Below are 23,343 nucleotides of genomic sequence, written 5' to 3' on the forward strand. Positions count from 1 at the left end.
ATTAAAATCATTTTTCATCATTTTAAAGCATTTAAGTGGATGATATCAAACATTCTTGAGCATAAAAATAAAGGTAACATTCTATCTGTGTGCATTCAATAAAGAGGAACCTCTCTGACAACCATATACTCCAAAGACAGAAAAATAAATCTACTGAGTTTCCCTGGAATGTGATAATGCAGAGGAATCGATTGTTTGCACTTACCACAGTGGTGTCTTTCATCCTCATCACTCATGTCCCCACAGTCATTATCACCATCACAGACCCACTCTACTTGGATGCACCTGTTATTGTCACACTTGAACTCATCACTGAAGCACGTTGGCTCAGAAAACTCTGAAAAAATATAAAAAGCACTCTTGGTGAGAAGAGTGGTTTGCAGTCCAGGAATCTTGGGAGAAGCCTACTACAGCATGGGCTTTCTAGAACACCAATTAGAGTTCTTTAATCATATCCCACATGTCAACGAATCAAGTTGTCATATGCCAATAAACCCAGAGACCCCTCAAAATTAGCCTAGGGCAAAAGAAAATTTAATTTTAACCACTAAAAATACAGCACAATGAAACAGTAAGGAGAAACATGACCTTTCATAAGCTGGTAAGAAAAGAGTACATATCAATACAGTCTTTGAAAGAAATATATCCCCTTTGACACAGGAACGCTACTCCTAGAGATCTAGCCTATAAGAATCTTCCCACATATGCAGGATGTTCATGCTAGCATTATGTCTTATAGTGAAAAAATGGGAACAACCTAAATATCCATCAGTTGGGAAAGGGATAAAAACACATGGAACACCCATACTTTACAGCAATATCCCGCAGTGCAAAGGAATGAGATAGAGCTGCATTTTCTAAGTGACAAGATATTGTTAGGCTAAAAAAAAAAAGTGGGGGGGAAATTGCAGAAAAAATATATGTAGTAAGATCCCATTTGTGTTTTAAAAACTACATGTCAGGATATATAGATAAAGGTAGGAAGAATTCACACTTAATAGTGATTATGTCTGGGGAGGGAGGAGACTGTAGGAGGGTAAAGGAATGGGGATTTTACTCTTTTATACACATCTTATTATTTCTTTAAAATAATATCTGTGTATTGGATGTTCACCAAACTTATTGTGGTAATCATTTCATGATGTATGTAAATCATGCTCTATACCTTAAACTTACACAGTGTTGTATGTCAATTATATCTCAATAAAACTAGAAAAAAAATAATATCTCTGCATATTATGAGAATGCATTCATATTAGATTGTGTGTTTACTTCTATTTAAATATGTCAGACAGTTGGTACTAATTGCTATTACTATGACTTTGGTTCCCATGGAGAAGTCTGGAAACTATATTTATTCTTCATATATCTGAACCAATAGTTCATATATTTAAACCAATCTCTAAGACTATTCTACCCACCTAACAGTTATTAATTATTTCCTTTACAGATCCTCAAAACTCTATGTGCCCTTTGTTTTCTCAAAACTCTTAGTGTTGGGGAAAAAGAAATTGGCAGAGAGCTTCTAATACCACTTTCTATTAGCCACAGAATTTGAACCTGAGGGAAAATAGGAATAGAAAATAGTCTGAATTCAGCTGCAAAACTAGGCTAATGGTCTTAAGAAAATACCCCTCCAGGGACTTCCCTGGTGGCGCAGTGGTTGGGAATCCGCCTGCCAATGCAGGGGACACAGGTTCGAGCCCTGGTCCGGGAAGATCCCACATTGCCGTGGAGCAACTAAGCCCATGCGCCACAACTACTGAGCCTGTGTGCCACAACTGCTGAAGCCCGCGTGCCCTAGAGCCCGTGCTCTGCAACAAGAGAAGCCACCACAGTGAGAAGCCCGTGCACCGCAACTAGAGAAAGCCCACGTGCAGCAACGAAGACCCAACGCAGCCAAAAATAAATAAATAAATTTATACAAAGAAAATACCACTCCAAAAAAAAGCTTTATATGTGATGGTACTTACTGCAGTGATATTTATAATACAGAAAAAAATAAAGCAATCTAAATGCTTAAAATAGAGGCAGTTAACTCAATGATCACATAACCACTCAATGGACTATCACACAGCCATTAAACAGGAGTATGAAGACTTTGTAACAGGGGTCAGCAAACTCTCTCTTAACCAGACAGTATATACTTTAGGCTTACAGGCTATATGTTCTCTGTCGCGCCTACTTGACACTGTCATTGTAGCAAAAAAGCAGCCGTAGCCAGGATGCGGCTGCATTCTAATGAGACTTTATTTATAAAGACGAGCAGCTAGCCCATGGCCATAGTTTTTTTTTTTTTTTTTTTTTTAAGGATTTTCTTATTTATTTATTTATTTATTTATTTATTTTTGGCTGTGTTGGGTCTTCGGTTCGTGCGAGGGCTTTCTCCAGTTGCGGCAAGCGGGGGCCACTCTTCATCGCGGTGCGGGGACCGCTCTTCATCGCGGTGCGCGGGCCTTTCTCTATCGCGGCCCCTCCCGTCGCGGGGCACAGGCTCCAGACGCGCAGGCTCAGCAATTGTGGCTCACGGGCCCAGCTGCTCCGTGGCATGTGGGATCTTCCCAGACCAGGGCTCGAACCCGTGTCCCCTGCATTAGCAGGCAGACTCTCAACCACTGCGCCACCAGGGAAGCCCCCCATGGCCATAGTTTGCTGACCCCTATACAGCAATACTGACGGACAAAAAAGCAATGTATTAGATTTTACCTTTATATTTTTTAAATCATGTAAAAAAAATTGTGCATGGATATAGATTAGGGCTTGCAGAGGTAAATAGCAGCCTTCAGACACAAGCAACACACAACTGCCTCTAAGAATATAACTAGAAGGTCCTTGGAACATCTCAGGAAGCTCAGATGGCCATGGGACCCTACCTCCTCAGCTGGCACACAGCACAGGAAGAAATGTGTGCCCCTCCTATGCCCCCTCCACCTGTATATGATGATTTCAATCACTCTTGGATCCTCCCACAGTCTTATGGGTCAGAACTCAGCCAAATTCAGAAATTCCAATTCAGACAGAGTCCATTACAATTAACTGAGTTCTACAAGCCAGGCAGGTACCAGGTGCATCACCAACATAATCTCTTTTCATCTGCATCGATCAGCAACCTCCATATCCTGACCAGCAACCCACCCAGTGCCCTGCATGAACAGGTTTTTAATGAGTGTCTGCTGAGTGGTTTCAGCAAAAAGTGCAAACATTCCGCAGCCAGAACCATAGTCTATATTTGAAGTAGTCGGAAGAGGGTCTCCAGCCTCATTACAATGTTTTTCATGCTTGCTTACTCTCTTACCACAAGTGTCAGGTTCATCAGAGCCGTCAGAACAATCTCTTTCATGATCACAAAACCAAAAGCTAGGAATACAGGATCCAGACGTGCAGTGGAACTCGTCGCTCTTACATGACTTAGAGACTGCAGGAGGGAAAGAAGATAAAACCCATGAGCAACACACAAGCTTGTTCCTAATAACCTGCCTGTATCTCTGATCTGGATACGAGTTGCCAAGAAAGGAAGGCTGAGGCCTGGGAAGTGAGTTTTTGTATAAGTTTTCCATTGGGAGGGAGGAGTATGGGAGAGCAATACCACTCCAGTTTCCCAGAAGTTTTTTCTAAATTCCAGAAATTCAAAAATGAATTGCATTTGTTAGAAATACCAAGAGACTATTTTTTTGACACACGAAATCACAAATTATAGATAAAAGAAAACTTGGTTCTATGTTTTCTGCCATAACATGAAATAAAATAAATGCTATTGAAAAGCAAAAACAATATAACCAAATCTGAGTTCACCCTACACACAATCTTTTAGCCATCTTAGACCATGATTCTAGAGAGTTAGCAAAGTTCTGCTCTTATTCATCCTTGTAATTCATCTGAGTAAATGACTCTGCCTACACGTGAACATTGATTCTTTTCTTGCATATCCTGAGGTAGTTCTGGTCTGATGTGTTTTCTGGATTTTCTGCTACCTCTTGCTGCTGTTTTTACAACTGACCCCTGCTCTTGGACTGGAACCTGGCCTGGTGACAATCACTAAGTTCTTAAAGGATGCATCTATTTACACCAATAGTCTCAAAATCATCGTGCTTAAGAAAGGCCTTTTAGTTTAATAGATACAGGAAATTATTTGATTAAACCAAATGGATAAATAAGAAATTAAGGTTTCTGAAAGTCAAACATATGAAAAAGAGAGAAAAATTCTTTCAGTTACTAATGGCTACTACAAATGTATTGAGAGCAAATACAAGGGCTCAATGTGCAAATTCTGCCTGGAGTTCCTGAAGACAAAAGGCCTTTAATTGTAGAAAGTTAGGCATTAGAGCTGGTCTCTGGAAGAAATATTTGGAGTCAGGCATTCAGCCAGGGAACAGAGAGAAGGGGCTTCTTATGCCCCTACAATTACATCCTAAAGTAACTGCCTACTGAAACTAATAACAAGGTCAATTTGAGATGACAAATTGAAATTAGCCCAAACACCCAGGTGATGTATCTTTGCATTAGCTCAAGACATGCATCCCTGGAACTACAGAAAGAGAAGCAGGTTTATCTTACCACAGAAAATGGGGTTTTCATCACTCATATCTCCACAGTCGTTGTCTCCATCACACAAGAAAAGATGAGGGATACAAACAGTTGAATTCATACATTTTACGTATCCAGGCTGGCACGTGCGATCAGCTTGAAAAAGACAACCAGATAAACATTTGGAACATACCCACCACATATACATCATACACATCCACGCTAACAGATCTACTGCAGAATCAAACCACCAGAAGGGAAGGATGTTCAAAGCTATCACAGAGACATGATCCACGACACTTATGGGATGCCATACATTCTACATTAAAGAGAGATATTTCCAGCTGATACCGGAGGCCATGGAGGAGAGGGGAGGCTGTTTTATAGTTTTAATTGTCCGTTTTCACTATTTAATAGCATCAGCATGACTCCCCACTCTTGGTTAAATAAACGATGGCATATCCACACAATGGAGTAATATGTAGCTGTAAAAAGGAATGAAGAAGATCTCTGTATATTGATAAGGAATGATGGTATGATCTCCAGTATATATCAACAGTAAGAAAGCAGAACACTAGGCTATCTTTTGTGTAAGAAAAATGATGACAGTGTGTGTGTCTAGCAAGAAAGAAATGCTTACGCTAAAAACAACAACAATGATGAAAAGATAAAACTAATGAAAATTGTAACCCCTATGAACAGATTGAGAATAGTATGGAGAGAGCAGGGTGGAGAGGACAAGGATGAGGGACTTCTGTGAATGTACCTTGTCATATAATTTTGACTATGAAACCATGCACATTATTTTGTATAAATAAACATAATGAAATAAAAATAGATAAAGAAAAGCAATTCCTAAAATTTGGAAACAGTAACAAATGACGGCATATTCCTAGTGGGAAATAATCTAAGAACAAGAAGGACCTAAAATCTTTAATTATATTTGTGTGGTTACTTTGAAATTATTATAGGCATGTTGAAATTATTATAGAATAAAGCAAATAAGTGACTATGTTAATGTCACTTATTACAAACCAAGATTTTAAGTAAAAGAGACATGATTATAAAATCCAAAAGGTAAAAAACCTGTTATCCCAAATTAAAATGGAAAATACCAATATCATTTTTTTTTCCCTTAAGAATTGTATTTCCTAGCTCTGTCCAATAAAAAGGCCTAGAAGCAATAAAAGCCAAATAGGAATGGGTAACGCAACACTGTGGTAATTTTTAAATACCACAAAAGGAATGAGGCCAATTCCAGGTCTGAGACAGGAAATGTACAAGTCTGAGCTATGAAAGACTGAATGGGGTCAAGTCAAAATAACAGAGAACCCAACTTTACCAGGGTTCCTGCTGGCTGAAGATAGAACAATTAAGCACCGAAACCAGTAACTTACTTCACTGCATTAAAACTCAAAAACGTGAAAATCCATGAGTTTAACACAATAGTAAAAACAAAACAAAGCAAAAACTTAGTGCTCATTGGTCACCAACTCATTACTCTCAAAAATGACAAAGGGAAAGAATCAGACATTTACCCTGCAGAATTTTATTTCAGGGTAACAAAATAGTTAATAAGGGAAATTTCTTCTTTATGGAACATCAGCTAATAAATGTGCAAGGAACAATAAAATTTTTAAATGCCTATTTTGTAACCCTTAAAGTAATAATGAATTTATGGAACAACCATTCATGGATGCTAAAACCACTGGGTGAAAGGTTGATGGGAACTTCCTAAGGGAAGATTCAGGCTGACTTCTAAATTCACTAATTAATTTCATCCTCACTTAAAGTGGAACAATCAAGCATTATGTGCTTCATTATGTGATACGACAAGAAATAGCTCCACCTATGAAGTGTTCTTGCCCAAAGAATTGAGTCTAATGTAATCAAACCTCTAGGCCTCAATTCCAGCCTAAATCAACGTGTAGACCTTGCCTGAATCCTAATTTGAACAGAGCAACTGTTGACATTTTGGGGACAAGTGATAAAATTTGAATATGGACTGAGTACTAGAGGATATTAAATAAGTATTGTTGATTTTGTTGGGCATAATACTGGCATAGTAGTTGTTTTTCGAAAGGTCTTTATCAGTGATATGTATGTCTGGGAGTTGCATTAAAATACTCAAAAAATAGTTTGGGGAGATAGATGAAGCAGATTGGCCACTTGTTGATTTAAAAAAAAAAAAAAAAAGCACACCCGAATAAATATTGTGTTTAAGTGCCTACAAAAGCAACGGAGCATGTAGATATACCCAAACTAAAAATACATTTGTGCTCACGCTCCGCCCTTTTGTTTTCTCAAGGTTCTAAAGTGCAAATCCCAGAAATTTTGGAAAATCAATTCACTAAAAAGCAATTTACCAGAAAAACTAGAGACAAATCATTTCAGTCAACACTGTACTATGTACCTTTTTGCACAACAAACATTAAACACAACACATTAATCAATCATTTTTGTCAGTAACCACTGGTAAAGCTTTAAAACAATCAGATGTATAAACCAAGGAGAAAATACTGAACATTAAATAGTCAATGGTTGTACAGATCCATAAATTTAGGTGAATAATTCAAATACTAGGTAGAATTGTTTTAAAAAATCACTTAGTAGACTGTATTAAAATGAAATATATGTTTTAGATGAATACTATGGGGTTTTTTCTCAGAAAATGCATTGTCTTTATATAAAAATTTCATCTCCCAAGCTCTAAGACTTCAAGACTCCAAAGCACAAGTACTGAAGATGAACTTACAGCAATTTTTCTCATCTGAAGCATTGTGATCATGGCAGTGGTCCATCCCATCGCAGACTAAGTGAAGCGGGATGCACTTTCCATTATTGCAAGTAAATTCCGTGGTTTCGTTACAAGCCCTGAACAGGCACCCTGCCTCATCACTGTTGTCACCACAGTCATTGTAGTGATCACAACGATAACGATATTGGACACATCGCCCGTTGGCACATGTGAAGCTTGTCAAAGGGCAGGTGTGATACGCTAAGAGGAGGGGAAAAAAAACATTGAAGAAGCTTCTGGATTAAAGCATCATTCCATTCTCTAAAAAGATACAAGCAAATAAAATAAGACACTTTGGGTTTACCTTCCAAGGCAAAAGCTGCAAAACGCACTGCATGCAAAGTGAGATAACACTTTAAATTAGTTAGATTAAGCAAGTATTTTGCATGCTTCTTTTAGCAAATGAAGTATTTTAAGCAAATGGCAAAGCCACTCCATTTCTCTACCATCTCAATGTATAAGTTTATCTCAATCACATTAAACTTAATCACGTTAAGTTTGCAAACACAATGCTTTAATGTGATTGAGGCTCAGAGAGGTTAAGTAACTTTCCCAGGGCTCTACAGACTGTAAATGGCATCCAGCACCTTTGCTCTTAACCACTATAGAGGTGCTTCCTAATAAAGCATCATACACTACTTCACAGCACATATATCAGTTTATGTGTGATTTAAGCAAAGTGCAGTCTAGATTCTCAGAGTAAATGTTTTTCACTTCTAAAAGGACCAAACACTTGGTACGTTGTGAGTTCTTAACAAAAGTTCCAAGAGTCCAACTCACCACAGAGAGTTTCCAGCTCGTCACTGCTGTCACCACAGTCATCGATGTCGTTACATTTCCACTGCTCTGGGATGCAGTACCCACTGAGGCAGGTGAACTTGGAACTATGGCACCTTGTACCATTATCCCGGATGCAGTACTTATTGTTGTTGGCCAGGTACCAGTGGCCTTCATGTGGACACTGGCACTCAGGGCCATTTGGACCTGAAGAAAGGTAGGCCCAGGAAAAGCTAAAGATTTGTGTAGCAAACATTCATATTTTCTCCTCCAGGAGAGCATTGGCAACAGCTTCTATATTAAACACGCTATAAGACAAGCCATAGAAACTCTACTCTGAGTCATTTTTCCATCAATGAGAACCACCACCAATTTCTAATAAATGTGGCTACTTCACCTTAACCTTTAAACCACTACCTCTTGTCTTCACTGAAACGTTAGCAATGATTCTACTTTCTCAGTGAAATCTGCAAAGCAACAGTCTCAAAAGGCACGTCTTCCTATGAATTTGTTGTTCTCTATGAAGCACACATCACACTCTAAAATATCCACTATAAACAGTACCTCCTAAGTGAAAGAATTAAATCCTTTTATAAGGAATGTTAGCTCATTGATGAAATTTCTATTCAAGACATGAGATGCAGCAGCCAAACCTGCATGTTTCTTTCTACCTCCATCAAGCTTGAATTAAAAATGTCTTTGTAAGAAGGCTCCATATGGAATACAAAAGAAACCTTTCAAAGTCTTCTTCTCAACATACAAACCCTGAAATCTATTTTATAAGTTACTCTGAAAACAAAGAGAATTTTTTCTATTAGAGCTGAATATTCCCTCAGCCTTCCTTACTAGTGGTCATCATTATTATTACTCTCCATGAGTCTATCTTCATGGCCAGTGCCTTACCTGGTGCACAAATATGGCTGCAGCCCCCATTAAACTGATCGCAAGGATTGTGACACTGCTGTTGGTCCTTCACGACAGCACGAATACCCTTAGGCAGGAAGGGAAGAGTCGTGGTCATTGCAGTCTGACTTGACCCATCATATTTGTTTGCTCGGTAAATTTTTTTAGTGAACCAGTCACTCCAGTAAACATACTGGCCATAGACAGCCAAACCAAAAGGATTATTGGCTCTGCTGACAATGACCTCCCGCTCCAGGCCCTCTAGAGTGATGCGCTCAATCTTCTGCCTAAAACGAAGATGGAAAAAAAAAAAAAAATGCTGGACTCCAGAAAGAATAAGTTCCTCAACTGGTACCCAATGCCTGAGCCCAACCATGGCTTTACACAAGCCCCCAACTTTCTTTTCAAGTGGAGCATATGGCAGCAAGAAATGTCTCTCTGGTAATGGGAGAACTTCATCTGCTTATCAAACAATGGCCTATATAAATCATTGATTTCCACATATTAATATAACCCACAAGTAATCCTACAAAAGGAACCAGACTGACATTTGAAAACGGGAGGGTATTAAGAAATAATACATGTATTGCATGGAACTCGGTGTTTAGCACAAAGTAGTCACTCAATAAAATGTGAATTACATGGGACTTCCCTGGTGGTCCAGTGGCTAAGGCTCCGCACTACTAATGCAGGGGGCCCGGGTTCAATCCCTGGTCAGGGAACTAGATCCCACATGCTGCAACTAAAAGATTCTGCATGCTGCAACTAAAGGTTCCCACATGCTGCAACTAAGACCCGATGCAGCCAAATAAATAAATATATTTTTTTTTAATGTGAATTACTTTTCCCTTCCCACTCCCTTAATGACTTTTTCCATTTGTCATTTACTTTGAGGTATTTACCTAGAATGATCCAAATTTAGACACAAAACATCACTGCTTTGTTTCAAGTGAGAAAATAAAGATGAAGTTGTTAGGTGCTCAGTGTCACAAGACCAAAATCATAAGAAAATAAGCAAGAAAAGTTAAGATTCCCACCATGTAGACACCAGCCATAATAAACAAAATCATCTCATCTCTTCAATCATTCGGATGATTGGAACATGAGTAATTTCAGGAGTACTTGGAGAGTTACATATAAAATTAGAGCTGACAGAAGTTTATAAGCAAAACACTATGAAATTGAGAAGAAACTAGCACAGAAGAAAGAACTTTTTTGAGAAGATGACGAAAAGACAAAGACTGAAGGAAAATGTTTTTACAAGATACTGAATGCTAAAGCCCAGAGAAAACTTACTATCAGTGGGCATTTAAAAGTCATTCATATTTTATGGTAGTTACATGGGGCCTGTAAATTATAAATTGAATGACTACATTTGTAAATATAGTTGAAATTAACTTGTCTAGTAATGCATCATTAGATGCCTTCAGTTCACAATTATTCAATCTCATGATATAGATCAAGTTTCACAGATGTATTCACCAATATTTCATCACATTATGTATATCCCTCTCTTTTTGAAGAGGGAGGAAGAAATCTTCTCATCAACACCCACAGGAATAACCAAAGACACATACAGATTAGCATCTGCCCAGTAGAGAAAGCCTTCTTCATAATCCAGAGTGAGCCCATTGGGCCAGACCAGGTCACTGTTCACGATGGATTCCCGGAAGTTTCCTCCCAGTGTGGCTCTCTCAATTTGGGCATTAGTACTCCAGTCGGTCCAATACATGTACCTAGTGATCCAAAAGGAGTCATAATTCATCACAAGGAACCTCACTCTTTTTACTTAAGAAAGATGGCAGCATTCTTTAACTGTAAATTGACACCAATACGGCAAAATGAAACCCTACTCCATTCCCATCCATACAACTTGCCCAGTGGGGATTTACTGAGTCAGAGCATTAATTCCCTAGTAAGCTGCCAATTTTCCTAGCATCAATGGGAGTTCCTTCCCAGGTAGAGTCACTCATGCTCTTTCACCCTTGAATCTGTAGCTACAGTGCTACAAGCCCACAAAACACTGGCTTCTCTATGAGCATAAAATAATTTCAGACCCCACTCCCTCCAGAAATAAGCAGACCATGGCATACCCTTGGCAAGGATCTAACACAATTGCTCTTGGCTTTGTAACTCGGGCTATCACAGTGTGCTTAGACCCATCCGTGGCAATGGACTTAATTGTCTGGTTGGTGTAGTCACTGTAATAAATTCTTCTATTGATCCAGTCAAAGGCAATGCCCTCAGGATTCCCTATGCCTGGACATACACCAATAAAAACACAAAAAGAAGTTAGAGTCTCAATATGCATTTTAGAACCCCTGGGTTATCCATGTGTGTTGATCCCATTGTGTCTCCTTCCAAGATAAGCTACGCTTAGAGTGCACTTACCGGAAACAACAACGGTGGGAGAACTCCTCCTTGAATTCAGGTTGACATAGGAAATCTGGCCTTTTCCAGATTGTAAAATTTGTGTGAAGTAGATTCTGTTATCTATGCTGTCATAGTCTAGGGCCACGGCAATTCTTTCCACACTTATTGCTGTGAAAGGGTGACTATAGTCCTCAGGGTCAAAGTGTAAGCTCCTCAAGGAATCATCCAAGGCAAAGATGAGGAAATTTTCTGATGAAATGGCACAGCTCTTGCCATCACCTTGCAGGGTCCCAAAGGCACAGCCACATTTTGGGGTGTGCAATTTAGGCAGAGCAAAGCAGAAATGGGTGCATCCTCCATTATCTTCCAAGCAAGGGTTGTTGTTGACCTCTGCTGGTGACCGGGGCTGAACATTCTGGTCAAAGATGGTCACATCTCTTAGCCAGTCGATATTGTCCCTTATCACTGTTGGTGGATCTGCTTTATATGGTTCCTTGCTAGCTTGGAAGATTTTTTTTAAATTCCTGTCTACCCATATGATAGAATTTCCAAATATAGTGATGGCATAAGGAGCTGGGTAACGACTGCCAAAACGAATCACTTCAGATTCCCCTCCATCAATGCTGACCCTTGCAATTAAATCTAAAGCATCATCAACCCAGTAAACGTAGCCATTGCTAAGGTCCAATGCCAAGCCCCGTGGTGTGGCAACGATGTTTGATACAAGCACAGTTCGATTGGTACAGTCAAGAAAAGAACGTTCAATCTTTGGGTTTTGTCCATAGTCAGACCAGAAGAGGTATCTGCTCTTGGGGTCTACAACGATATCCCTGGGCATATCCACTGTGGTTTTAAGGAGAACACGGCGATGGGTGGTATTGATCCTTAGAACTTCTATCAGTGTTTCAGACCTAAAAGCATTGGTGAAATAAAGATTTCCTGCAGAAAAATGAAAGAGCATGCTGATGAATGGAAAAACAAGAAGGAAGAAGAAGATACCGTTTGTAAGATTGAGGTTTGGGTCAGTATATATTGTCTTTTCCAGGATGATAGATAAATATCTCAGTTTAGACTTAGAAAAATAAATATTTACTCTTAGGAACTAAATAGATTGTTTCTTCACATTTAAAGAGAATGTAACTCTCTTCAGCTTCTAAAGCAGATCAGAATTCATAGCAAACATCATAACCCACTTTCTACTGAAAGGTGTATTTTCCAGAATGTCCTTCCTCTTCTACCTGAATCTTCAAAGACTCATTATCATAACATACCTTCTACTCCAACATGATGAAAGGAGCAAAGAGTGAGAGCCAGCAATATCTCAGGTTGTTACCTATGTCATCAAATGCTCTTTCTGTTTGGCATTAACGTGAGATCTTTTCTTGTCTTTCTAACTAGTGTAGAGGTTTTCATCCCACGGACCTTCTAAAGTCACCAAAACAAAAGGCCATTTGCCTTTGGGCATTAAAGAACAATGTAAATGCTCGAATAAAAAGCATGGCAGGAAGATAGTTTAAGGAATAGAGAGGGAGCCCACATTGATTCCATGTAGTCAGAAGTCTGTTGTACTGCTGCTAAGGGTTGGCAAGCTTTTTCTGTAAGGGGCCAAATAGTAAATATTTTAGGCTTTGCAGAGTATACAGTATACTCTACTCTGCCACAGTAACATGAAAGCGATCATAGACAATACATAAATGAATGGGCATAGCTGTGTTCCAGCAAAACTTTACTCAAAAAGCAGGTGATGGGCTGCACTTGGCCGACAGGCTATAGGCTGTTGACCCTTGTTTTATCTATATCCTCAGAAATAACATAGTAAATTTGTAATCAAGAATGGAATTTAAGAACCAATTTAAAGCCTTAAAGCCTAACCATATTACCATGTTTACTATTGGCAATTAACTATTATAGTATCTAGATTTTCATAATATATTTTAATATTTCTAAGTGATATCTACTTGCCAGGCTTGATAACACACAATGATACCTATTTTGATATAATGGGATTATATTCTAGAAGTATAATACATTTGTTTGTCAGTGTATCATTAAAAATGAGTGGTAATCCAAAATTAAGTACATGAATCAGTATAGCTAAGTTAATGTAATATTGGGTCAGGCATTTCAATTTAACTACAATAAAGTGCCTAATAATCAAAACGGTTTTCATACATTAACATGAGGAAGCAATTAAGAATTCGGCAAGTAAAATTGCTAACCTTTAAAGTAAATGTCATATTTCATGGTTTACATTATACTTTGATATAGCTTTCTCTTTGAAAATTTAGACATTTCTAATTTAGAAATTAGATGCTCATCTAAGTGTGAAATAAACCTACATAATTAAATATTTCTATCCATTTTTGCCTACAGTTTGATCCTATTAATAATAGAAACAAATGAGATAATCTCTAATGAATCTGTCAACTGAAACACCTTATCACTAATAGACACAAGTCTGTTACATTTATTCTAAAAACACAATTCAATCTATTTTAAGTAATCTCAATAAACATTCAGAAAAACAGATCTGTCGCACTTATGTTAAACTTTATAGCATAAATAAGATGATAAATAAGAAATAAGAAATGCAAACACGAAAAGCCTTTTCAATAAAATCACTATATAGCTTACCCACCTGCTACCCAATCCACTGCAATACCCCGGACTCCATTTTCTCCTATCCCATCTGAAATGATGTTTGTAAAACTAGACCCATCTGGTCTGATTCTACGGATTGCATTATTAGATGGCACAGAGTTGCTAAAATCACACCAATAAATAAAGCCAGAAGATACGTCCACATCCACGTGCAGTGCATTTCGTCCTAGAACATTTAAGAAAAGATCATTAAACAATACTCTAGCTTGAACTAGAACTTTTAAAAATGTCTGCCCTTCCTCTCAAACTCTCATTCCCAACCCCACCCTGCTCCAACCATGCCCCCATTATGAAATAAAACTATTTATTTCCCAGTTGCAATGAGCACACTTACCCCCAGATCTTAGTTTCTAAGAACCACTTCCCACAGTAAAGAGCACTGGCTCCTGGGAGAAATGGCTAATTATAGGTTTGGGAAGGGAAGGTACAAGGTGAGCCTGGAACATATTTATTAGACCAAGAAACAAGGAAGCACTCAAACACTAATGCGATCATGTCGAAAAAATACAGGCAGCCACTACGAGAGGCTCTCCCCTGCCAAAATGGATTGCCTGGAGCATCAAAGGAATAATTATGCTAAATGATTCTACACTGAATTCAAAAAATAAAAACTTGAGTGCATGTGACAATAAAAAGGAGAACTCTCCTTTATAGAAGAATGAATGTAGGGACTTCCCTGGTGGTACAGTGGATAAGAATCCGCCTGCCAATGCTGGAGACACGGGTTCGATCCCTGGTCCGGGAAGATCCCACTAGGCCGTGGAGCAACTAAGCCCATGTGCCACAGCTACTGAGGCTGCACCCTAGAGCCCGCGAGCCACAACTACTGAGCCTGCATGCCACAACTACTGAGCCTGCGCGCCTAGAGCCCATGCTCTGCAACAAGAGAAGCCACTGCGATGAGAAGCCCACACACCGCAACAAAGAGTAGCCCCTGCTCACCGCAACTAGAGAAAGCCCGCGCACAGCAACAAAGACCCAACACAGACAAAAATTAATTAATTATTTTTAAAAAAGAATGAATGTAGAAGGAATGATAGAACAAGACAAATCACCATTTTGCAATGCCCAATTAAATAATCATTTCAGACAAGGATCATCAATGGCTCAAACCAATGAATAAAAGGTGCTTGAGGAAAAACAAATTCATGGGTACCAAAGTGTGACCCCAAAGATTTCATACAAATTACAAAGGGGGAAAAAAAAGCAGACTTCACAGTGACCACCTTAACCAAATGATCAAGCTTAAGCATTACTAAGAGGGGGACAAGCTTACATTATGTCCTTTTTAATGAGATTCTGTATCAGGGACACAGCTTCAACTATGAAGGATTCTTCTCAAGTGTGTTCAACCCCAATCTAATCAAACAATTAGACCTAACTTTCATTTCATGGGAAATCAGGGTATAAATTGAATGACAAGTTAAATGACACTATGAGGAAGTAATCAGACACCCTCAATGTGAGATGCTAAAAAGACAATAGGTTTGTCTCTTCAAAAAAATCACTGTCATAACAAAATACTGGGGTAACTACTACAGATCAAAAGACACAAAACAGACATTCCAAATACGATGCATGAATCTTGATTACATCTTGGCTGGAACAAATCCACAGCTATAAAAATATTATGAGGCCAACAGGAAAAAATATGAATTCGATGACAATGCCCTTCAAGCTGCACGCTAAGCAGACGGGGTGAAGTGTCATGACATCTGCAATATATTTTCGAAAGGTTCATTCAAAATGTATGTATATGTATGCATACACACATAAACACACAGAGAGATTGAAGGCTCAAATGTGGTGAAATGTTAAGAATGGTTGACTCTAGCGGGTATAAGGATGTTCTCTATACCTTTTTTTCAACTTTTCTGCATTTGATATTTTTCAAAATGAAAAATTGGTTGAAAAACTTAGTGATTTTATTTGCAAGATGGTAACTTAGGTCCATGACTTTTTAGATATAAGAAAACAGAGATGAGTCATGAGGACATGTGAATATGGTTATCAAGCAGGATAAACAAGCTTCCTTATGTGCCGAATCCAGACGTGGAGAAATGCTTTATGGTACCAAGGACTTCAACGTGGCACCAGATGGAGTCAAGTGTTACCTGTACTGGAGTTGGCATACCTTGGCCTGCCACTGGCACCATGGCTTCTGAATGATCTGACAATTCCAAGCTAAAGCCCCTGATTGCCCACAGCGTGGAAACAACAACGAAAGAGTGATATGGGGAGCAGGTCCGATTATCAGGACTGAGTTTAAATCCGGTGGCACAGGCACATGAGAACAGTCTTCCTGGTAGAGGCAGGCAAATCTGCTGACAGGCATTCACGTGGTTGCTACAGCCATTTGAGGATTCGGAGCCTAAATGAAATCAAAATTAGTTTGTAACTTTTCACCCCACCTACTTGCCACTCCATGTCAAATTTTTCAACTGAGTCACCAAATACGTCATTATAAAAGTAAGTAACAAAATATGGAATCTGAGTTGACCTAAAAACAATATTGGAGAGCCGACTGCTTCTAGAACTAACACGTACAGAGGTTTAAAACAGGACCACAACTATATAATAGTTATATAGTTTATATATTATATAATAATAGAGAATGGAGCACCAATTGCTTTTCTTCCACAAATCATTCAAGAATTAGAGGAATTAGGGAGGTCAGTCAACAAATTCTAATTTTTTTTTTCCCCTCTTGACCTATGTACTGGCATTTTAAGTTATATCAGTTTTAATTACATGATCAAAACTGTGATGAGCATTTGATTTAAAGTATACTAAATAAGAATATTTAAGGGTTTTTTGAACATGCAATAAAATAATACCAAGTAACAAACCTAGGTTATAGGACAGCAAACAAATCTTTGGCTAGGGACTAAAAGCTACAAAATATTTCAAAATTATAAAAAATCATCTCCAGATCATAATGTTAATATAAAGGGGCAAATCAGATGTTCGATTATCTCTGGGGAAAAAATCTATTGAAAAAGGCAACATCTAAGAGTATTCCTTTTAAGATTAAAAAAATTCTATCGTGTTAATCACTTTCCCAGCAGATATCCAACAAATATTTACTGAGCACCTCCAATGCACCAGCAACTATTCTAGTTACTGGGGAGAGAGTAAGAAACAAGACAGACAAAATACCTGTCCTTATGGAGGTTACCTTCTAATGAAGAACCCAGATGATAAACACATACGTAATATGTCAGGGAGTACGATAAAATTAAAGCAAAGTAAGGAGTTTAAAGTGCCGGGGAAAGAATGGGAGTAAGTTTACTCTGCAGTCAATCTGGCCTTTCAGATGCCAGCTTAGTCTTCGACGCTTAGCCATGCTTAAGACATGGTTATAATTTTTTAAATATCTTGGGGTAATTTCAGTTTGCATGCATGTGTATGCACACAGGTTTGTGCGTATGTGGGTTTGTGTGTGGGCATGTCAGTGTGCAGACACCCATGAATAAATATATATACACCCATGAATATGTATGTTTCAGTGACAAATACTCACCACGTCTTTGATAAATTCGAAGGCCCCTGAGATTTGGGACATTATCTCTCAAGACTATTTTGTTGGCCCCGGTAGCCTTGTCAACTCTTTCAATGACCTCATATTCTTCATCTGTATAATAAAGGAAGGGGCCATAGACAGCAAGTCCCCAGGGGTAGGAAAGATGGTTTACCAGGATCATTCGATTTGTACCATCCACGTTTCCTCTTTCAATCTGAAAGATCAGAATTTTCATTATTGACTGTTTCATGGTGCAATGAGGAAAATGTTTAAAACCAATATTCTCTTAATAATGTTTCACATTTATATAGCACTCTATCCTTTCCAGGGATTTCTGACTATATTTCTGACTATATTTGATAGTCACATCTACGTCAAGCAGCAGGTCAGACAAACGTCATTGTGCCCATTTCACTGACAATGAAGCTGAAGTCCAAATAAGCCAATCAACTTTCTCAGATGGCATGGTGAAGAATAGGGGACTAATCCCTGCATGTGATATTCTGGTCAAGGATAATACACATTTAATGTCTAACTGGCCCTGCGTTTAACATCTTCACCAACTATTTCTGCAATGGAGATAGGAAACGTGCTCGACACACTCACAGAAGACAGCAAGATAGCGCTGTTATATCAGCACAGTAACAAGCCTGAGTCAAAATGACTCTGGTGAACTAGAAAAGAACTCAAGAATGAAGTTTCTAACAGGAAGTGACAAGCATTCTGCTCTGGAAGAAAAACAAAATGTAGACATAGCTGGTTTGATTTCATTACAGAAACTTGTCTCAAGTGCCTCCTCTGTGCCAGGATCTGAGCTGAGTGCTGGTAAGAGAGAAACGGGGTGTAGCTCCTACCTTCCTGGACAAGGGAACCCAGCAGTTACAGGAGCAGGTTATGCCCTAGAAACAGACAGAGGTTCCAGAAGGGTAGAGCACAGGGGAGATAAGCTCTGAGGGGAGCTGCTGAGGGAGTGACCAGGACCAGATGAGCTGACCATGCTTGGCTGAAGTATCTGGAGCTACTTATCTGGGCCAGGGTTCCAGGGTTCCTTGTGGTTTTATGAAGACCACATGCCTCCATCACTAAAACAGGTTCATTAGTGAGGGTCACGCTCTCGTCAGGGCTAGAGAGAAGTGGCTCAGAATGGTGGAAGTGGCAGAAAAAGGCTGGACCTGAGAGAAGAGGCATGGGGACAAACTGCCAGGATTTTGTGATGACTAAATAAGGATGTGGTTATTAGAGTGAAGGAGGAATATGTGGGTTCTAGCCTAGGAGAAAGGATGGAGAGTCATACCACCAACCGGCTCACAGATTCCAGAGAGCGGAGCAGATGTGGAAACAGGAAGGGGAGGGGGCTGGGGAGTCTGGTCTGGGACACGCTAATTTGTAAGCAGAAATCACACCATGTGGCACGAGCTTCTGCAAAGTGCTTTCACACACATCACCTTCTTTTTCACCATTATAAGCACATATCAGGAGTGAAATGAGTACTCAGCGAGCTGTCATGAACTGAAAACCAAACCTACCGGACAATTTTATGGAGAGCATCCATGTCAAAGACAGATCTGAAATCACTCCTGTTCTTTAAAGCAAGGAAGAGACTAGCACACACTCAACATCCAAAACAATATTTTAGTTGAGCAATAATTATTACTGAGCACCTTCTATGTGCCCAGTCCCAGCTCAGCTGCATAAGCACAGTAGTGAAGATCAAATGTTATTTCTGTGAATGAACGGAACTGTATAGTTCCTGCTTCTTATTGCAGAATGTAATGAACTCCACCTTGGAGTTTAAAATGACCAGGAAAGGGAGTTTTCACACATGCATCTACCATGTTAGGACATTAGAGCGGCATATGTAGCTGTGAGGGGACACTGAGCTCAGAAGCTTGCTATTTATTTATTTATTTATTTTCTTAGTCTCTGCAATCAGAGAGCCTTTGAGAACTTGCGAAGAAAAGCACTGAAATCAGTGAAACATGAAAGAAAGGGCTCTTAAAGGACAAATACGAAAAGAGAAATGGAATTATTTTATCTTGAAGAAAAAGAAAGAATGAGGGAAAAAATAAACATTCTGTAAGGAACCATGCACACACTATAAAGAGCTGGACTTCAGGGAAAGAAGTTATTGAGAGAAAGGGCAATAAAACACTGGTACAAATGGCCAAGTGAGATTTCTTGAGAACCACTGCCAGACAACTCAGAACAATCCATGTCAGCTGTGCAAGCTCGGCAACGAAGAACAACAGACTAGAAAGTGCGCTCATACCACTCCCGTGCTGCCGACTGCCCAGTAGAGTTTCTGCTCCTCAATATCGAGGGTGATAAACGCCACATTATCAAGGCTCCCGGTAAAGAGAGTTTTTCGAGATGTGCCGTCCATGTTAGCGCTGGCAATCTTGGGGGGAATGCCACTGTTGGTTCCTCGGTCTGACCAGTACAGCTTCCTACAACCATGAAAAACAAAGGCATTTAGTGAAACAGATGCCTTCACTACATATTTAAATGAAAAACATGTCTTTCCTGTCCTCAAGATGCACACCATTCAATGCAGGAAGTCTGAAACGTTAATATCTCGTTACATCCAATGTGGAGGAGTCCTTAATCGGTGTTCTCTAATGTCTGTATACGTCTCAGTTATTATTGGGGGAGAGGCCATTTAAAATGGTATCTGATACAGGATACCATTTTCCATTGGTGGGCAATCCTTTAGCTTGGTCACACAGGAAGTTCATGGACTAAGAAGAGCCTGTATCAACAGTCGATCCTTTTCAAAGACTCAGTATGCCCAGCACACTAGGAAGGACAAAGCTAATGTAAATGTGGTCAAGTACCTCCCTGACCACCTCTCAGCCCTCTTATTTAATTCTCTTCCAAATCATCTACCACAAGACCAGCTACTTTATTTTCTGATTTTCGTGATGGAAAATGCAATCTGTACACATGAACCCTAATCAGCACACAGAATTACCAAATCTGTGATCCATGAAACTTCATTAAAATATATAAGGGTTGCTTTCCATTTACAGTGAGGACATAACTTCTAGACTTGAATCCAAGTTTTCTTTCCTTTCTATCTCACCTCCTGCTATAGCCTCAACAGACAACCCTCTCACACTCTTTCCCTATAAGTCCTCAAAACACTTAATTCTGATCATCTTTATATGCATACCTCTTTCACCACCAATCCAAGATACCCATCCCATGAAGCTCCTCTTCAATTCTAAACTTCTCTGCCTCTAAGTTCTCAAACTCTGAAATTCCCTGCTTCAACCAAACTCTTCCATCTCTTCCTTGCTCCTATTTTATTTCTTCCATTGAACCTGTTCTTTGCGCTTAAAACTTGTCTGAGCTCTCAATCCTTCAGGCCCTCTATGCCTGGACCTCATACCATTTTAACCATTTTAACAATATTCTGATTTATTCTCATGATCTCCCATTGTGCCTACCTTGCTAACTGCTAACCCTGAGTTCCTGTCATTATTTTCTTTCTCCTTTCCCATTCCAGGCTGCCAAAAGTTTTCTGGACAAAGTCACAAAACTCTTGTGAATTCTGAGTTCACTAAAAATTTAAGCTACCTAAACTTAGCTAAGAACTCTCATCCCTGACTGAACATTTTCTTCCTTCCCCTGACCCTTTCCACTCCAGTTCTGATCAATCTTTCTAAAATACAGATTAGGTTCTATCATTCCCTTCCTCCAAATTCCCTGCTGGCTCCTTATTTCTCAGAAAAAATACAGTGCAACTCCTTAGCATGATATTAAAGTCCTTCCCTAGACTTCCCTGGTGGTCCAGTGGCTAAGACTCTGCACTCCCAATGCAGGGAGCCCGGGTTCAATCCCTGGTCAGGGAACTAGATCCCACATGCCACAACTAAGAGTTCGCATGCCACAACTAAAAGATCCCTCATACCACAACCAAAGATCCCACACAAGGCAAGAAGATCCCATGTGCTGCAACTAAGACCCGGCGCAGCCAAATAAATAAATAAATATTAAAAAAAATAAATGAAGTCCCTCCCTGATTTGTCCCCAGATGACTTTAGCTGCTGTATCTCCCATCTAGTCAATTGCCCCCTACTCGAAGTCTCTGGTTCCAGCCCTCTACACAATCATGCTAAATACCACCATGCCTCTGGGCCTTCACTGCTGTTTGGCCTCAAGTACCACTTCTCAGCTGCAACCCATCCTGCACCTACTGGAAGCCTTCTCATCCTTCAAGGTCTATTTCAAGTGTTTATCCACCCCCTTAAACCTTTCCACGTTCATTCAAAGTCAAAATGTATTACTGTTCACTCTTATAATTCTATTTTAAAATATCTGAAATTCTTGTTTGTTTGGAATTAATTTTAAGTTCAGTGTTATTAATTTGAAAAACAGAACACAATACACATTAAATATAACTTAGAGTTATTTCTTTCTTACTGAGATCTATATTTTTCAAATGTTGGCATATGAAATCACAAAAGGCCCTACATTTGAAATCTTCCATTTTATTAGACCATAATATTAACAAGGGTGGTGCTGTATAGAAGACATACACTACTTATGAATGAACTCTCACCCATTAACAGGATCAATAGTTATGCCAACCGGAAAACCAACTCCAAGATTCGTCCCATCATTGGTAATCAGTGTTTTTCCGTATCTGACATCTCCTCGGAGTGTCAAAACCTATATAAGGGGAAAATAAAGAAAGCTATGATGAAGGAGAACTTAAACACACAACGAATTCAAAGCATGATTGTGGTGAATGGGAGGGTTTGCATGATATTCAGATAATCCCTAATTGCATTTCAAGGCTATGAGAAAATAGGCTCAATAGAAAATGGGAGTAAGAAAACAAAATCACCTCTCAAATTTCTATTTTCAATTCACCTAAAGTTCCAGGAGAGGATATTTATACGGATAAAAGAAAGATTCAAATGAGTGAACATACAGAATCATTGCCTGAGCGAAGCTACAGAAAAAGATGAGAAAACTCTGGAAGACCAATGGGAACCCCATAGGTCTCCTGTACCCCAGTGACTGGGCCATAGCACCCAGTGGCCCATCACTGCAAACACAGTTGATCAAACAGTCCAAATTTACACAGAGTTAAAGTGAATTCTGTGCCAAGTTAACAGCCTGAGTGCAAATCCTGACCCGGCCACATCTGACTATATGACCTAAGGCAAGTAAGTTCACCTCTCTGAACTTTATCAGTAAATGTGGATGACAAATTCCCTTCTGCATAGAGGTGCCAGGAACGTGAGACAATGCATGTAAAGTGCTTCACACAGCACCCAGCACAACTGTATTCAATTTTTTTTATTGATCCATTTATTGGGACCTCACTACGTAGCAGGCCTTATACTAAGCATTATCGGATTTAATCCTCACAGTAATTTTGTGAGATAGATGCCATTATTATGCTCATATAACGTGATGAAAAAGAGGTCTAGAGAGGATTTGTGGTTTTCCCAATGTTATGTTTTTAAGTAATCTTGCTAGAATTGTTACAACCACAGTGTTATAACACTGTGAAACACCACAGAGGGATATGGATTACTGGACTAGATGCAGTTTCTTATAGAAACAAGGCTATTTTGGTATGCACTTGAGACAGTCAGAGATGAGAAAAACTCGTAAGAAATAAGAAAATACCTCTTGATTTGCATGAAGGCTTTTCTATAAAATTACATTTCAACACAAACTGATTATTTGCGTTTGTTTCTATCTCTGCCTCTCTATCTGTATACATCTCTCTGTCTCACACACACACACACACACACCACACACACCA

At 39.2% G+C, this 23,343-nt stretch overlaps 1 protein-coding gene and 1 non-coding gene across 2 annotated transcripts in view; one reads left to right on the forward strand and one right to left on the reverse strand.

Moving 5' to 3' along the window:
• Window positions 1-23,343, reverse strand: part of LRP2 (LDL receptor related protein 2) — a 199,395-nt gene that overhangs the window by 56,520 nt on the left and 119,532 nt on the right. The window contains exons 34-47 of the mRNA XM_007183233.2: window positions 22,123-22,232; window positions 19,828-20,005; window positions 17,559-17,772; window positions 16,170-16,406; window positions 14,013-14,201; window positions 11,393-12,313; window positions 11,095-11,260; window positions 10,579-10,737; window positions 9,002-9,288; window positions 8,102-8,305; window positions 7,280-7,522; window positions 4,555-4,680; window positions 3,296-3,415; window positions 206-337 (exon numbers count right to left, since the gene is read on the reverse strand). Coding sequence (XP_007183295.1) covers window positions 206-337; window positions 3,296-3,415; window positions 4,555-4,680; window positions 7,280-7,522; window positions 8,102-8,305; window positions 9,002-9,288; window positions 10,579-10,737; window positions 11,095-11,260; window positions 11,393-12,313; window positions 14,013-14,201; window positions 16,170-16,406; window positions 17,559-17,772; window positions 19,828-20,005; window positions 22,123-22,232 — 3,286 coding nt within the window. The remainder of the gene's footprint in view (window positions 1-205; window positions 338-3,295; window positions 3,416-4,554; window positions 4,681-7,279; window positions 7,523-8,101; window positions 8,306-9,001; window positions 9,289-10,578; window positions 10,738-11,094; window positions 11,261-11,392; window positions 12,314-14,012; window positions 14,202-16,169; window positions 16,407-17,558; window positions 17,773-19,827; window positions 20,006-22,122; window positions 22,233-23,343) is intronic.
• On the forward strand, window positions 9,651-9,723 carry TRNAS-ACU (transfer RNA serine (anticodon ACU)). Its single transcript has one exon. It is a non-coding gene; the product is annotated as a tRNA-Ser (tRNA).

Source organism: Balaenoptera acutorostrata, chromosome 8 (assembly GCF_949987535.1).
Source record: "Balaenoptera acutorostrata chromosome 8, mBalAcu1.1, whole genome shotgun sequence".
In the NCBI taxonomy this organism is placed as follows: domain Eukaryota; kingdom Metazoa; phylum Chordata; class Mammalia; order Artiodactyla; family Balaenopteridae; genus Balaenoptera; species Balaenoptera acutorostrata.